The 18,849-nt window shown below is 42.7% G+C and overlaps 1 protein-coding gene across 4 annotated transcripts in view; it reads right to left on the minus strand.

Annotated features, from left to right (window-relative positions):
• The window catches only part of LOC128698406 (limbic system-associated membrane protein-like), a 599,709-nt gene that overhangs the window by 97,973 nt on the left and 482,887 nt on the right, over positions 1-18,849 (minus strand). For all 4 annotated transcript variants that reach the window (XM_070104500.1, XM_070104502.1, XM_070104503.1 and 1 more), the window contains one exon: positions 10,325-10,535. In XM_070104500.1, coding sequence (XP_069960601.1) covers positions 10,325-10,535 — 211 coding nt within the window. The remainder of the gene's footprint in view (positions 1-10,324; positions 10,536-18,849) is intronic.

Here is an 18,849-nt window from a genome sequence, read left to right on the forward strand (position 1 = left end):
TGACCTCATAGGAGACAGGAGCCATAGTGGGGAAACAAGTGTAGTCAAAGATAAAGTAAAACCAATATTGCAAACTAGAAATACCACAGGAAATAGCAAACAAGAGGACTCCACTAGCAATAGTGAGGATATTGTTGGTGCTAGGGAGGATAGGAATAAGACGGGTAAACATGCACCAACAGGAAATACAGTCACAGAAACCCAAGGCAAACGGAAACCAAGCCTGTGCACATACTATGCACTTGGTATCTGCTGGCATGGGAAATCTGGCAAAACAGATGGGACGTGCAACTATGACCACACTAGAAAATGCCGTGCCCATATGACAACAGGAAAATGCAAACTCCCTTCCTGTAAGATTTTTCACCCTGAAATGTCTCTCTCTTCAGTACAGGAAAGACTGTGCTATAACTTAAATTGCCAGGCACACCATCTAAAGGGGACAAAAAGATACAAAACATCCAGGCCATGGGAAAACCTGGGTAGCCACAGCCACTTAAGAGGGAGAGGTTTTTTAGTGCCAGGAAGGAAAAAAAAACTGGCAGGAAATGGCAGAAATCGTACACCAAATCCAGTCATTCCTGGAGTGGAACCACAGTCGATGACCTCCACTCCAAACCAACAGATACTGATACTAATGCCGGAAAAAAAATCCCCCCCCAGTACCAATAATATCACCAGTCCGATGACATTCTTCTTTGCAAATATACAGGGTCTAAAGCCAGCAACAAACAACAAAATACCTTTCATCCGTGGACTGCTTGCAGAGGCAAAGGCAATGTTCGCGGCTTTCACTGAGACCCACATAAAGGATCACGTGGACAACGAAATATGGATCCCAGGTTACAACCTATACAGATGCGACAGAGTGAACAGGCAAAAGGGGAAGGGGGGGGGGGTTGGCCTGTACATTGCAGAGTCACTTGTTTGCACAGAACTGCTTAATGCCTCAAATGATGTAGTGGAAGATTTAGCAGTAAAGGTCGAGAACCAAAACCTAGTCATTGCGGTAGTCTACAAGCCTCCGGATGCAACATCCCAGCAATTCCAGGAACAGCTGTTAAAAATTGACCACTGTCTGGAAAATCTTCCAGCTCCTGCACCCAACATCTTGCTCCTGGGGGATTTCAACTTAAGGCACCTAAAATGGAGGAATATAGCAAATAATATTGTTGCAGTAATAACACCAGGAGGCAGCGCTGATGAAAACTCACACTCACACGAGCTTTTAAATCTCTGCACAAAATTCAATATAAACCAGCAAATAATAGAGCGTACTAGACTGGAGAATACACTAGACCTCATCTTCACTAACAATGATGATCTGATACGAAATGTCACCATATCAAAAACAATATACTCAGATCACAACATAATTGAGGTTCAGACATGTATGCGCGGAGCCCCAGACCGACATAATGAGATTAGTCACGAGGGAGCATTCACCAAATTCAACTTAAATAACAAAAACATAAAGTGGGACCAAGTAAACCAAGTCCTAACCGATATAAGCTGGGAAGATATACTAAGCAACACAGACCCCAACTTATGCCTAGAACAGATTAACTTGGTGGCACTCGATGTATGCACAAGGCTTATTCCTCTAAGAAAAAGGAGGAGTAGATGTAAAATAGAAAGAGACAGGCGCTCCCTTTACAGGCGACGGAAAAGAATAACAGAACGGCTAAAAGTGGTTAATATATCTGAAATGCGTAGGGAGACACTGGTCAGAGAAATAGCAAACATCGAACTTAAGCTAAAGGAATCTTATAGGAGTCAGGAATCGCGGGAAGAACTAAAAGCCATAAATGAAATCGAAAGAAACCCAAAGTATTTCCTCTCCTATGCCAAATCAAAGTCGAGAACAACGTCCAGTATTGGGCCCCTACTTAAACAAGATGGGTCCTACACAGATGACAGCAAGGAAATGAGTGAGCTACTCAAGTCCCAATAAGACTCAGTTTTTAGCAAGCCGCTAACCAGACTGAGAGAGCCACAGAATTTGGTTAACACAAGCCTATCTGATGTTATCCTGACGCCAAATGACTTCGAACAGGCGATAAATGACATGCCCATGCACTCTACCCCAGGGCCAGACTCATGGAACTCAGTGTTCATCAAGAACTGCAAGAAGCCCCTATCACGAGCCTTTACCATCCTATGGAGACGGAGCATGGACACGGGGGTCGTCCCACAGTTACTAAAAACAACAGACATAGCCCCACTCCACAAAGGGGTCAGTAAAGCAACAGCAAAGAACTACAGACCAATAGCACTAACATTCCATATCATAAAAATCTTTGAAAGGGTCCTAAGAAGCAAAATCACCACCCATCTAGAAACCCATTAATTACACAACCCAGGGCAACATGGGTTTAGAACAGGTCGCTCCTGTCTCAACTATTGGATCACTACGACAAGGTCCTAGATGCACTAGAAAACAAAAAGAATGCAGATGTAATATATACAGACTTTGCAAAAGCCTTCGACAAGTGTGACCATGGCGTAATAGCGCACAAAATAATGCGTGCTAAAGGAATAACAGGAAAAGTCGGTCGATGGATCTATAATTTCCTCACTAACAGAACACAGAGTAGTAGTAGTCAACAGAGTAAAGTCCGAGGCAGCTACGGTGAAAAGCTCTGTTCCACAAGGCACAGAACTCGCTCCCATCTTGTTCCTCATCCTCATATCCGACATAGACAAGGATGTCAGCCACAGCACCGTGTCTTCCTTTGCAGATGACACCCGAATCTGCATGACAGTGTCTTCCATTGCAGACACTGCAAGGCTCCAGGCGGACATCAACCAAATCTTTCAGTGGGCTGCAGAAAACAATATCAAGTTCAACGATGAGAAATTTCAATTACTCAGATATGGTAAACACGAGGAAATTAAATCTTCATCAGAGTACAAAACAAATTCTGGCCACAAAATAGAGCGAAACACCAACGTCAAAGACCTGGGAGTGATCATGTCGGAGGATCTCACCTTCAAGGACCATAACATTGTATCAATCGCATCTGCTAGAAAAATGACAAGATGGATAATGAGAACCTTCAAAACTAGGGATGCCAAGCCCATGATGACACTCTTCAGGTCACTTGTTCTATCTAGGTTGGAATATTGTTGCACACTAACAGCACCTTTCAAGGCAGGTGAAATTGCTGACCTAGAAAATGTACAGAGAACGTTCACGGCGCGCATAACGGAGATAAAACACCTCAATTACTGGGAGAGCTTGAGGTTCCTAAACCTGTATTCCCTGGAACGCAGGCGGGAGAGATACATGATTATATACACCTGGAAAATCCTAGAGGGACTAGTACCGAACTTGCACACGAAAATCACTCACTACGAAAGCAAAAGACTTGGCAGACGATGCAACATCCCCCCAATGAAAAGCAGGGGTGTCACTAGCACGTTAAGAGACCATACAATAAGTGTCAGGGGCCTGAGACTGTTCAACTGCCTCCCAGCATACATAAGGGGGATTACCAACAGACCCCTGGCAGTCTTCAAGCTGGCACTGGACAAGCACCTAAAGTCGGTTCCTGCCCAGCCGGGCTGTGGCTCGTACGTTGGTTTGCGTGCAGCCAGCAGTAACAGCCTGGTTGATCAGGCTCTGATCCACCATGAGGCCTGGTCACAGACCGGGCCGCGGGGGCGTTGACCCCCGGAACTCTCTCCAGGTAAACTCCTGGTATTAATGATACACACGTGTTGCACATACCTGATTCACCTATAAAGTGACATTAACCTTATTTATCCTGGTCTAAACGTTGTGTCTTGGTTTTATCTAGTTACAGATGTCTTTCAGAATGTTTCTATTATGTAACTTATTGTAAAATAGATTACTATGTATAAATTAAATTATACACTTTACCTAATTTACATTAAGTTCGTTTTCAAGTTCATGTGATAGGTCAGTGTGTTCTTCCTGGCAACATGTGCAACTTCTAGTTCTTACGACAGGTTCATCTTCTAGTTCTTACGACAGGTTCATCTTCTAGTTCTTACGACAGGTTCATCTTCTAGTTCTTGCGACAGGTTCATCTTCTAGTTCTTACGACAGGTTCATCTTCTAGTTCTTACGACAGGTTCATCTTCCCATTCTTACGACAGGTTCATCTTCTAGTTCTTGCGACAGGTTCATCTTCCCATTCTTACGACAGATTCATCTTCCCATTCTTACGACAGGTTCATCTTCTAGTTCTTGCGACAGGTTCATCTTCCCATTCTTACGACAGATTCATCTTCCCATTCTTACGACAGGTTCATCTTCCCGTTCTTACGACAGGTTCATCTTCCCATTCTTACGACAGGTTCATCTTCCCATTCTTACGACAGGTTCATCTTCCCATTCTTACGACAGGTTCATCTTCCCGTTCTTACTACAGGTTCATCTTCTAGTTCTTACGACAGGTTCATCTTTCCATTCTTACGACAGGTTCATCTTTCCATTCTTACGACAGGTTCATCTTCTAATTCTTGCGACAGGTTCATCTTCCCGTTCTTACTACAGGTTCATCTTCTAGTTCTTACGACAGGTTCATCTTTCCATTCTTACGGCAGGTTCATCTTCTCGCTCTTACGACAGGTTCATCTTTCCATTCTTACGACAGGTTCATCTTCTCGCTCTTACGACAGGTTCATCTTCTCGCTACAGGTACATCTCTTTTTTACGACGGAATCATTTTCTCGTTCTAACGACAGATTCATCTTCAAGTTCATACGACAGGTTTAACCCCCTCACCCACCTCTCACGACAGGTTCGTCTCCCCGTTCGTGAGACTGATTCGTCCCTTTAGCCTCCCACACAGTTACTGAGAGTGAGGAGGAGGATACTTACACCTCTGGAGTTTACCTGGAGTTTACCTGGAGAGAGTTCCGGGGGTCAACGCCCCCGCGGCCCGGTCTGTGACCAGGCCTCCTGGTGGATCAGAGCCTGATCAACCAGGCTGTTGCTGCTGGCTGCACGCAAACCAACGTACGAGCCACAGCCCGGCTGATCCGGAACTGACTTTAGGTGCTTGTCCAGTGCCAGCTTGAAGACTGCCAGGGGTCTGTTGGTAATCCCCCTTATGTGTGCTGGGAGGCAGTTGAACAGTCTCGGGCCCCTGACACTTATTGTATGGTCTTTTAACGTGCTAGTGACACCCCTGCTTTTCATTGGGGGGATGTTGCATCGTCTGCCAAGTCTTTTGCTTTCGTAGTGAGTGATTCTCGTGTGCAAGTTCGGTACTAGTCCCTCTAGGATTTTCCAGGTGTATATAATCATGTATCTCTCCCTCCTGCGTTCCAGGGAATACAGGTTTAGGAACCTCAAGCGCTCCCAATAATTGAGGTGTTTTATCTCCGTTATGCGCGCCGTGAAAGTTCTCTGTACATTTTCTAGGTCGGCAATTTCACCTGCCTTGAAAGGTGCTGTTAGTGTGCAGCAATATTCCAGCCTAGATAGAACAAGTGACCTGAAGAGTGTCATCATGGGCTTGGCCTCCCTAGTTTTGAAGGTTCTCATTATCCATCCTGTCATTTTTCTAGCAGATGCGATTGATACAATGTTATGGTCCTTGAAGGTGAGATCCTCCGACATGATCACTCCCAGGTCTTTGACGTTGGTGTTTCGCTCTGGTGACCATTAGAAAATAGTAAGAGAGGGAAAATGAAAAGACATGAGCCAAAACTGTAAACCAATAAGTCATGTCTAATATTACTGCAAAAAAATGTTGAAATCCAAAGCTTGCAAAAATTCAGAAAAAAAACGTCTTTGGATAAGTTACGTATAGATTAGCGGTTCGTAACCTTTATCGTCCTTTGACCCCCTAGAAACTCTTCAGGATATTACCGTGACCCTAATAATAAATTTTGAAATGGAGAACCTTGTGAAAAGGTATGATAAAACAAAATGATAGGAAGACCATGGTTTATTGAAAATGCCACAGAACAAAAACTTTGAAAACTTCCACATAGCCTCTACAAATGCTAGAACACTACAAATTCCACAGAACTATTGAACATCATACAAAACCTGCTTCTCATTCACTCAGTGGGAGGGATGAAATTGTTTTGCAGCCGTAAGTCTATCAAAGCGAGGAGCAGTGCTCGACAGGCAACACCTCATGTCAGCATCGATCAAAAGCCTATTGCGTGCCTTCGCTTTCAGTTTTACCATTGATGATTATCCATCCTCGCAGCGAGAGGTTGACGGGGACTGGATCAGCATGGTCAGCGCAGCATCGAAAGAATGGGACAGTCGTCCTACACTTTTGCCTAAAATATCTGGAGCTCTTGTTCAGTAAAGTCGACTTTCAGCTGAGAATCCTCACGAATCTGAAGAAATCCTACCTAAGCAGCAAAATCAGTATCCCTGATGGTACTGTCCTTGACTGAAAAAAGATCTGTTGATCCACACATCAGTACAGTGATCGTCCAGTCCTGGAAAGTATCTTTCGATGGCGTCATTCACTGCCAAAAGATGAGCAGAGATCTCACGGAAGCTGCATTCAGCATCTGGCATAGAATCCAGGAGAGTCGTCATCTGAGTGAAGAAAGTTGTGTCACCGTCCTCAACTTTTTTCTGGTAAAGTTGAATCTTACACTTGAACTCTGGCACTTTGTCAGGAGCTGTGTGCAGCATTGTAAGGTTTCCTTGATGTGAAATATTCAGGGAATTCACTTCAGAGAAGAAATCTACCAAGTACATAAGAACATAACATAAGAAAGAAGGAACACTGCAACAGACCTACTGGCCCATGCGAGGTAGCTCCATTTCTAGCACCGGCTTAATTAAGCCAATGCCTTGACCTAGTGAGGTCAGACATGTGCACCCGACCTAGTAGCACAAGCTAGTCAGGTCCAACTCACATCCACCCACACCCATTTATGTATTTATCTAACCTATTTTGAAAACTACACAACGTCTTAGCTTCTGGTCACAGGCCGGGCCGCGGGGGCGTTGACCCCCGGAACTCTTTCCAGGTAAACTATGACGGTACTCGGGAGTTTGTTCCACTCATCCACAACTCTAATACCAAACCAGTGCTTTCCTATAGCCTTCCCGAATCTGAATTTTTCCAATTTAAAGCCATTGCTGCGAGTCCTGTCTATGATAGATATTTTTTAGCACGCTATTTAAAACTCCTTTATTAATTCCTGGTTTCCATTTATACATCTCGATCATATCCCCCCTAATTCTACGCCTTTCGAGAAAGTGCAGGTTCAGGGCCCTCAGTCTATCCTCATAGGGAAGATTTCTGATACATGGGATCAACTTTGTCATCCTCCTCTGTACGTGTTCCAGAGCATTTATATCCATTCAGTAATACGGTGACCAGAACTGAGCAGCATAGTCCAAATGAAGCCTAACCAAGGATATATAGAGTTGAAGAACAACCTGAGGACTTCTATTATTTATACTTCTAGATATGAAGCCAAGAATTCTGTTAGCTTTATTGCGAACACTAATGCACTGTTGTCTTGGTTTTAGATTACTGTTAACCAGAACTCCTAAATCCTTTTCGCAATCAGTAGTATTAAGATCTACATTATTTAGTTTATATGTCGCATGGTTATTTTCCCGTCCAACATTTAGAACTTTGCATTTGTCTATGTTAAACTGCATCTGCCACTTCTCCGACCATTGCATCAGTCTATTCAAATCATCCTGGAGTGCTCTAGTGTCCTCATTAGAATGAATTCGACAGCCTATTTTGGTGTCATCAGCAAATTTGTTTATGTCGCTATTAATTTCCTCATCTATGTCGTTTATGCAGATTGTGAACAACAACGGGCCCAATACTGACCCCTGTGGAACACCGATTGTGACGTGCCCCCATTCTGATTTCTCCCCATTTATGCAAATTCTCTGCTGCCTATTCGTCAACCATGCCTCAACCCAAGAAAAAAATTCTCCTCCTATTCTGTGTGCCTTAAGTTTCCTCAATAGCCTCTGGTGTGGAACTCTATCGAAAGCCTTACTGAAGTCCATATACACAATATCATATTCAATACCATGATCTACCTCCTCAAATACGTTAGTCATCCAGCATCTTTTCCTGAAGAAGATTCTCCTTCGCCGTACGACCTCGTTCCAACAACATTGTTATTTCCTCTCGAAGTTATAGCACGCGATTTAGAATCTTGCCACACGAGAGTCAACGTACCTCTGTGTAAAATAGAAGAACAGAGAAGTCGGCACCCATTTGTTCACAAAGTCATTGCGCTCCCTCGGATATGGATCACAACATTTATAAGGCCTGTGAGCACTTCTTGAAGTCCAGGTGGGAGAGTCTTCATCGCCAAAGCATGAATGAAGGAGACATGCGGAGCGACGTTCTTCACGAAGGTCATGAAGCCAGATTTACAACAGATCATAGAGCCCCATCTGTACACACTCAGACAAGGAGAGAGGCTTCAACGATTTTGAAAATATCTTCTCTACAAGTGGTTGTGGCCAATGGTTTAGAGAACAAGTACTCCTAATTCATAACTTCCCTGTCAAGTTAACGAACATGAAAGTTGGGAACATGAAGCAACATCAGTTGACTAGTCCAGTTGCAATGAATACAATGGACTAGTCCTCACAGCAGCCACTACCTGCAGCAGAATATCCTTACTCATTTCCGAGATCCGACATCTGACTGTATTATTCGAAAGGGAAATTGCCCTTAACTTGTTTGCCTGCTGTTCCCCATGAACCACCTTCGTTGCTTCCAGAATGCGAAACTTAATCAGGTCTTTGCCATTGGTACGAGACTTTTTCTTCTGCACGATTTTTAGAGCAATTCTGTATGCAGCCTCCAACGTTGCTTCATTCGATACGACTGGCCTTCAGAGAAGCTTCTTTTCGCTTGAAAAAGTCTAAGCTTTCGTCCACCAGATAACTGTGGCAAGACTTAAAATGGACCTTCAGTTTGCTTGGCTTTATACTCTCGTGACTCAAAACTTTGGTGCAAACGAGCTTGACCACAGAGTTTTGAATGATGCTTGTGAAATTCATCTCGAGAAAGGCTTCATTGTACGTATGCTTCTTGGCAGACAGTGCAAACAGGAAACCGCCTTGGGAGTTATGGAGCAAGAGCGACATGCGGACATCCCCCACCGTAGCTATGAACTGACTGAGTGACTGGTTGTGGTTGCTGTGTTTACTGCAGCAGACCACCGACCGCACGTGTGATCATTGTTGCCACTCATCAAACTGGAAAAGCCCAATTGGCTAATTCAAATGTATGAAAATAAATTATATTCTCTCGAACCCTTTGTGACCCCCCGAAAAACCCCAAACGACTCCTCAGGGGGTCACGAACCCCAGGTTAAGAACCTCTGCTCTACAACAAGACACAAAAGCACTCACCAACAACATGAAGGACTTCACCAGCTAGAAGAAGACACAAGAAACACTCACCAACAACATGAAGGACTTCACCAGCTAGAAGAAGACACAAGAAACACTCACCAACAACATGGAGGACTTCACCAGCTAGAAGGAGACACAAGAAACACTCACCAACAACATGGAGGACTTCACCAGCTAGAAGGAGACACAAGAAACACTCACCAACAACATGGAGGACTTCACCAGCTAGAAGAAGACACAAGAAACACTCACCAACAACATGAAGGACTTCACCAGCTAGAAGAAGACACAAGAAACACTCACCAACAACATGAAGGACTTCACCAGCTAGAAGAAGACACAAGAAACACTCACCAACAACATGGAGGACTTCACCAGCTAGAAGGAGACACAAGAAACACTCACCAACAACATGGAGGACTTCACCAGCTAGAAGGAGACACAAGAAACACTCACCAACAACATGGAGGACTTCACCAGCTAGAAGAAGACACAAGAAACACTCACCAACAACATGGAGGACTTCACCAGCTAGAAGAAGACACAAGAAACACTCACCAACAACATGAAGGACTTCACCAGCTAGAAGAAGACACAAGAAACACTCACCAACAACATGGAGGACTTCACCAGCTAGAAGAAGACACAAGAAACACTCACCAACAACATGAAGGACTTCACCAGCTAGAAGAAGACACAAGAAACACTCACCAACAACATGAAGGACTTCACCAGCTAGAAGAAGACACAAGAAACACTCACCAACAACATGGAGGACTTCACCAGCTAGAAGGAGACACAAGAAACACTCACCAACAACATGGAGGACTTCACCAGCTAGAAGGAGACACAAGAAACACTCACCAACAACATGGAGGACTTCACCAGCTAGAAGAAGACACAAGAAACACTCACCAACAACATGGAGGACTTCACCAGCTAGAAGAAGACACAAGAAATACTCACCAACAACATGAAGGTAACCCATCTGCTTGCGTACTGGCTTGGTGTTGACCTGACACATGTAGATGCCCTGGTCCTTCTTGGTGAGGCTGGTGATGGTGAGGACCCACGCCTGAGCTTCCTGTGTGCTGGACACCCTCGGGTTTTTGGTGATCACCTGCGTTGCCACCGTCAGTACAGTCCTTCCACCCGTACCCTTGTAGATCCACGCTACCTGGAACATACCAACACACACTTGTATGAGGCTCTCTCAATTGAATATATCCGCAGTGTGTTAATGGATTTACTCTTCAATACAAAATCAAACACTTCGTTAATCTTATTACAGAAGCCAAGAAGGCCTGGTCACAGACCCGGCAGCGGGGGCGTTGATCCCCGGAACTCTCTCCAGGTAAACTCCAGGTAAACTATTTTCGTCATTCAAAGTGTGTTTCTTTTCCTGAGTCGCGTCATGAAGTGAGACTTTCTTGCTTCCTGACTTTTCTACCGGACTGTTGATGATAGCAGCCCTCTGGCCTACACATCAATCACAATTTGGCAGATCTGTTGCTTGGCAGTATGTATAACAGTGCTATGTCTGCAGGACTCAAGAAATCGTAATGACACGATTGCAAATAAACCATACCCCCGGCTGGGATTGAACCCGCGGTCATAGAGTCTCAAAACTCCAGACCGTCGCGTTAGCCACTAGACCAGCTAGCCACAATAAGATTCATCCAACTAGGTATATTTCTACACCATAGGAAAGTTAGCACAGGCACCTCTGTGACCACAAATGCAAGTTTTTACAGACGAATCTCCAGCTAGCGTGGCCGTGACGAACTCTAGCTCAAGTCCCTTTACTGCCGTCAACATGACTCAAGAAATCGTAATGACACGATTGCAAACAAACCATACCCTCGGCCGGGATTGAACCCGCGGTCATAGAGTCTCAAAACTCCAGCCCGTCGCGTTAGCCACTAGACCAGCTAGCTGGAGATTCGTCTGTAAAAACTTGCATTTGTGGTCACAGAGGTGCCTGTGCTAACCTTCCTATGGTGTAGAAATATACCTAGTTGAATGAATCTTATTGTGGCTAGCTGGTCTAGTGGCTAGCGCGACGGGCTGGAGTTTTGAGACTCTTTGACCGCGGGTTCAATCCCGGCCGGGGGTATGGCTATGTCTGCAGTTCAGAGGTGCAACTCCTCCTCCGAATAAGTAAGTCAGGTCCCTGTAAGCACAGTTATCATACATAGTAACATGTGTGTAAATTACCCAGGATAACCCAAAAAGTCAAACAAAATGACTTATTTCCTTTGGGATCCTAATAAGTCACTTTGACTCACTGGGAGTACCCTGGGTAATTTACACACATGTTACTATGTATGTTAACTATGCATATTATTTTAAGTCTAGCAGTAAGTTACAGTGGAAATCAATAATAATAATAATAATAATAATATTAATAATAATAATAATATCTTTATTTACTTGCCAGTACATGTACAAGGAATACCAGTACATGTATAAGGTATACAAGTACATGTACAAGGTATACAAGTACATGTACAAGGTATACAAGTACATGTACAAGGTACACCAGTACATGTACAAGGTATACAAGTACATGTACAAGGTATACCAGTACATGTATAAGGTATACAAGTACATGTACAAGGTATACAAGTACATGTACAAGGTACACCAGTACATGTACAAGGTATACAAGTACATGTACAAGGTATACCAGTACATGTACAAGGAATACCAGTACATGTATAAGGTATACAAGTACATGTACAAGGTACACCAGTACATGTACAAGGTATACAAGTACATGTACAAGGCATACAAGTACATGTACAAGGTATACAAGTACATGTACAAGGTATACAAGTACATGTACAAGGTATACAAGTACATGTACAAGGTATACCAGTACATGTACAAGGTATACAAGTACATGTACAAGGTATGCAAGTACATGTACAAGGTATACAAGTACATGTACAAGGTATACAAGTACATGTACAAGGTATACCAGTACATGTACAAGGTATACAAGTACATGTACAAGGTATGCAAGTACATGTACAAGGTATACAAGTACATGTACAAGGTATACAGAACATAGCTGACATCAGTGACATACTACTATATAGAAAGCCGCTTGTTATGTTGAGCATTTCCCGCAAATTAGGTCAGTTTTGTCCCAGGATGTGACCCACACCAGTCCACTAACACCCAGGATGTGACCCACACCAGTCCACTAACACCCAGGATGTGACCCACACCAGTCCACTAACACCCAGGATGTGACCCACACCAGTCCACTAACACCCAGGATGTGACCCACACCAGTCCACTAACACCCAGGATATGACCAACACCAGTCCACTAACACCCATGATGTGACTCACACCAGTCCACTAACACCCAGGATGCCACCCACACCAGTCCACTAACACCCATGATGTGACCCACACCAGTCCACTAACACCCAGGATGCCACCCACACCAGTCCACTAACACCCAGGATGTGACCCACACCAGTCCACTAACACCCATGATGTGACCCACACCAGTCCACTAACACCCAGGATGCCACCCACACCAGTCCACTAACACCCAGGATGTGACCCACACCAGTCCACTAACACCCAGGTACCCATTTTACTGATGGGTGAACATAGACAGCAAGTGTCCTATGGAAACACATTTTAATATTTTCCAGCCGTACCGGGGATCGACTTCCGGACTTCAGTGTGTGACCAGAGTGTACTAGCAGTCGAGCTATATAGTACAGGATTAACACCGAAATGTACATAGTACAGAAACTGCTTGCAACAGAACTGTTACGGGCTCAGTCTAAACAGCCATTGGTTTACCTGAATAAACAGAGAACTTGGTAACAACTGCAAACTTAATTTTTCCCTTAATTTTGGTAAACTCGCGGCACCAAAGGCCGCGAATTAGCCAGCCAGCCGCCCTGCCAGTATGGAGGATCCCGGAAACGGGAACCTGCTCGCGCCCACCGGCGGTGGTCCGGGAAAGAGTTTTCTTCTCGCGAGTTTATCAAAATTCACCTCATATTCTTTACTGACTGGACGTTTGAAGGTATTATAGTATCCCAGTACTAGGTATTATAGTATCCCAGTACTAGGTATTATAGTATCCCAGTACTAGGTATTATAGTATCCCAGTACTAGGTATTATAGTATCCCAGTACTAGGTATTATAGTATCCCAGTACTAGGTATTATAGTATCCCAGTACTAGGTATTATAGTATCCCAGTACTAGGTATTATAGTATCCCAGTACTAGGTTTTATAGTATCCCAGTACTAGGTATTATAGTATCCCAGTACTAGGTATTATAGTATCCCAGTACTAGGTATTATAGTATCCCAGTACTAGGTATTATAGTATCCCAGTACTAGGTATTATAGTATCCCAGTACTAGGTATTATAGTATCCCAGTACTAGGTATTATAGTATCCCAGTACTAGGTATTATAGTATCCCAGTACTAGGTATTACAGTATCCCAGTACTAGGTATTACAGTATCCCAGTACTAGGTATTATAGTATCCCAGTACTAGGTATTATAGTATCCCAGTACTAGGTATTATAGTATCCCAGTACTAGGTATTATAGTATCCCAGTACTAGGTATTATAGTATCCCAGTACTAGGTATTATAGTATCCCAGTACTAGGTATTATAGTATCCCAGTACTAGGTATTATAGTATCCCAGTACTAGGTATTATAGTATCCCAGTACTAGGTATTATAGTATCCCAGTACTAGGTATTATAGTATCCCAGTACTAGGTATTATAGTATCCCAGTACTAGGTATTATAGTATACCAGTACTAGGTATTATAGTATCCCAGTACTAGGTATTATAGTATCCCAGTACTAGGTATTACAGTATCCCAGTACTAGGTATTACAGTATCCCAGTACTAGGTATTACAGTATCCCAGTACTAGGTATTATAGTATCCCAGTACTAGGTATTATAGTATCCCAGTACTAGGTATTATAGTATCCCAGTACTAGGTATTATAGTATCCCAGTACTAGGTATTATAGTATCCCAGTACTAGGTATTATAGTATCCCAGTACTAGGTATTATAGTATCCCAGTACTAGGTATTATAGTATCCCAGTACTAGGTATTATAGTATACCAGTACTAGGTAACAAGTAACCTTGACTGGTGGTGTACAGGTGACATGCAGCATCAATGAGCCTCGAGTAGTCGACAGAAGTGATATAATACTTCAACCAACTATAACAGACGTGATATAATACATCAACCATAACAGACGTGATATAATACATCAACCAACTATAACAGACGTGATATAATACATCAACCAACTATAACAGACGTGATATAATACATCAACCAACTATAACAGACGTGATATAATACGTCAACCATAACAGACGTGATATAATACATCAACCAACTATAACAGACGTGATATAATACATCAACCATAACAGACGTGATATAATACATCAACCATAACAGGCATGATATAATACATCAACCAACTATAACAGACGTGATATAATACATCAACCAACTATAACAGACGTGATATAATACATCAACCATAACAGACGTGATATAATACATCAACCAACTATAACAGACGTGATATAATACATCAACCATAACAGACGTGATATAATACATCAACCATAACAGACGTGATATAATACATCAACCAACTATAACAGACGTGATATAATACATCAACCAACCATAACAGACGTGATATAATACATCAACCATAATAGACGTGATATAATACATCAACCATAACAGACGTGATATAATACATCAACCAACTATAACAGACGTGATATAATACATCAACCATAACAGACGTGATATAATACATCAACCAACTATAACAGACGTGATATAATACATCAACCATAACAGACGTGATATAATACATCAAACAACGATAACAGACGTGATATAATACATCAAACAACGATAACAGACGTGATATAATACATCAACCATAACAGACGTGATATAATACATCAACCAACGATAACAGATGTGATATAATACATCAGCCAACAATAACAGACGTGATATAATACATCAACCATAACAGACGTGATATAATACATCAACCAACGATAACAGACGTGATATAATACATCAACCAACGATAACAGACGTGATATAATACATCAGCCAACAATAACAGACGTGATATAATTCATCAACCAACCATAACAGACGTGATATAATACATCAACCATAACAGACGTGATATAATACATCAACCATAACAGACGTGATATAATACATCAACCAACGATAACAGACGTGATATAATACATCAACCAACGATAACAGACGTGATATAATACATCAGCCAACAATAACAGACGTGATATAATACATCAACCAACCATGACAGACGTGATATAATACATCAACCAACCATGACAGACGTGATATAATACATCAACCAACGATAACAGACGTGATATAATACATCAACCAACCATAACAGACGTGATATAATACATCAACCAACAATAACAGACGTGATATAATACATCAACCAACCATAACAGATGTGATATAATACACCAATCAACAATAACAATAAAATGTTCAATATAAATAACTAGGCAACACCGTTCTTCATGTTAAAAATTTTCTCGACTAATTCGTCGCTGTCTTTATTTCCTACTCAGTCAATTTTCCCTTCCTAGCGCATCCCTTCCCCACCCCCTGTCTCCCCTTCATCTATCTCTTCCCCTTCACTTTATCATCCCATCCTCTTTTTTCTTCCTATTCCCTTCTACCCTTCCAAATTTTTTTTCCGTCTTCCTACATTTCCATCTGTCCATTAACATTGAAAAAATCCAACTCTATTTTAAGACAGAGTTGTGAAACTCTAATTAAATTTTTGGCCATAGAAAATCTGAAATGTTCGAAATGGAGATTTTTTTCCCTGCAAGAGACTTTGTTGCAGACGGTGAGGAGTTACGCTCAAGTTAGTAAGTCCTCGTAACTTGAGTCAACTCTCAAACCCAGCTAATATAACCCTTATTTAACACATCAGTAGAGACACTTATGCAACATATGGGAATCTTTATTAAGGAAACGTTTCGCCACACAGTGGCTTCATCAGTCCAATACAATGTAGAGAGGGGTTAGGAGAGGAGGAGGGGTTGAGGTAATCAGTCCCTTTGGTACGGAGTACCCTGTACCCCGTACCCTCAACTCCATACCCTGTACTCTGTACCCCGTACCCTGTCCCCGTACCCTGCATCCCGTACCCCGTACCCTGGTAACTGATGCCAACAAATTGGTTTAGAAAGGCACGTGAGGAAACACAAGAACATATTCATTAGAAAACGTTTCGGTCCTGGGACCTTGATTATTTCTGAAGTGATCAAGGTCCTGGCCTGGTGTTGTGTGTATCATGTCTCACTGCTCCTTGTTATTTGTTGTGCTCCGTTATTCCTGCTTTCCTCTGTCTTTCAACTCTTCATCGCTTATTTCCTCTCCAAATAGGAAATGTCCCTAGTAAAAGTCCTGCCATACGCCGACAGCCTTTTATTTTTTAAGGATACTCTTCATTGTCTCTTCTGCTCAAAATAGTTTTTACCAGACATCTTTTTATTTTTGTACTCACTGACTATACAGAACTGTGTCAAGCAATACATTCTTATCATTCTTTGATGTTCCCTCTTGCTCAGTAAGAACCATAAGAAATATGTCTTTATCTGTCTCTTCCGTGATGCGCTGTTCTTAACGTGTGCTCACTTACGATGACTTCCCCCGGCCGTCTTTAGTATGGGTTCCATCACGGTCGTCTTTATCTTCAGTAAATCTGTAAAAGTCTGTCATCCTTCCATCTGGGGATGGAAGGATGTCTCTTTCATTGCATCTTTCAAATTTTCCACCATCTATTCCTCCTCGAAGACTTTCATTATTTGTTCCCTTCCTTCTGAGTTCTTCAAATTCCTCATTCTTTTGTAAATCACTTTTTTTTCTGGCTCTGATCCCCGCGCTTTCTTTCTGCTACTTTTGTTTACAGTCTAGAGTCAGATTCTGTCACGGTATAACTTTTGGTATACATTTTCTTCTATTTCAAATACACGAATTTCCACTATATCATACACATTTACTCCAGTATACTAACGTGTACGCGTATGTGAATGTTTGAATGAGTACTTCTATAGATCTCCCGCCATCGCTAGAACACATTCAACATCCTTCATTCTCTAGCTCTGCATACTTGGCTAAAATTCACCATCAAATGACCTCTGTGAATATCAAAATGGTAAACAATACCGACAGGATGGTAAGAGACACAGGCAACAGCTAGGCGTCTTTATTCCGAAACGTTTCACCTCAACAGGAGGCTACTGTGTAGGCGAAACTCTTCGGAATAAAGATGCCTAACATTTGCCTCTGTTTTATCCAGGTATGTGTGATGGAAGATGTCCTCTGGCTTACATAAGAATGGAGGAACCATACAGATAAGCAACCAAGTTCCGTAGTCCGAAAGGTGTAATCAGTTCCTGTGGTCTTTCCTTTTAATCAACAGTGAGAAGACGACTGGATTTTCAAGAAGTGTCTTGTGTGCTCTCTGAACAAGATGTTCTCTCTTGAGCAACTCTACCAGCAGCTAAAGGAAGAACTGGTGACGGCTAAGCTTGAGATACAGCGACTGACTGAAGAAAACAAGAAGATTCGTAGTAATACTCCTGTTTTGAGTCCTCGGGTCAAGAAGGGAACCTGGACAGTGGCTGGAAAGCATGGGACAAAGTTAAGGATCAAGAGGACGAATGGAGTATCAGAACCAACGGAGATCCAGGAAACTGTTGTGGTGACGTGTACTTAGCTCAGTGGTGACGTGTACTTAGCTCAGTGGTGACGTGTACTTAGCTCAGTGGTGACGTGTACTTAGCTCAGTGGTGACGTGTACTTAGCTCAGTGGTGACGTGTACTTAGCTCAGTGGTGACGTGTACTTAGCTCAGTGGTGACGTTTGTGTGCTCTCCTTGGACTGAACCAAGATGCCCTCCATCGAGCAACTTTACCAGCAGCTTAAGGAAGAATTGAGGGTCGCGAAGTTGGAGATATGGCGATTGACTAAGGAAAACAAGAGGATTCGTAGTAGTCCTGTTGTGAGTCCTCAGGTCAAGAAGGGAACCTGGACAGTGGCTGGACAGCAGGGAACGAAGTTGACGATCAAGAAGAATGGAAAGACAGAAACGAAGAAGAAAGAGACTGCTGTGGAAACATCTAATGAATTCTCCGTGCTACCCGACGAATGTGAGTCGACTACTGGGAACGTCACGATGAACGACACCAAGGAAGGTAAGAATATTGTTGTTGTTGGGGATAGCCAGGTTAGATACATGGATAGGGCATTCTGCTTGAAGGACAAGAGGAGGAGACAGAGGGTTTGGTTTCCTGGGGCTGGGATGGAAGACATTGTTAGCCGGCTTGACATCATGAACGGTAATGGGATCAATTCTATTATTTGCC

Source organism: Cherax quadricarinatus, chromosome 92, assembly GCF_038502225.1.
Source record: "Cherax quadricarinatus isolate ZL_2023a chromosome 92, ASM3850222v1, whole genome shotgun sequence".
NCBI classification, from domain to species: domain Eukaryota; kingdom Metazoa; phylum Arthropoda; class Malacostraca; order Decapoda; family Parastacidae; genus Cherax; species Cherax quadricarinatus.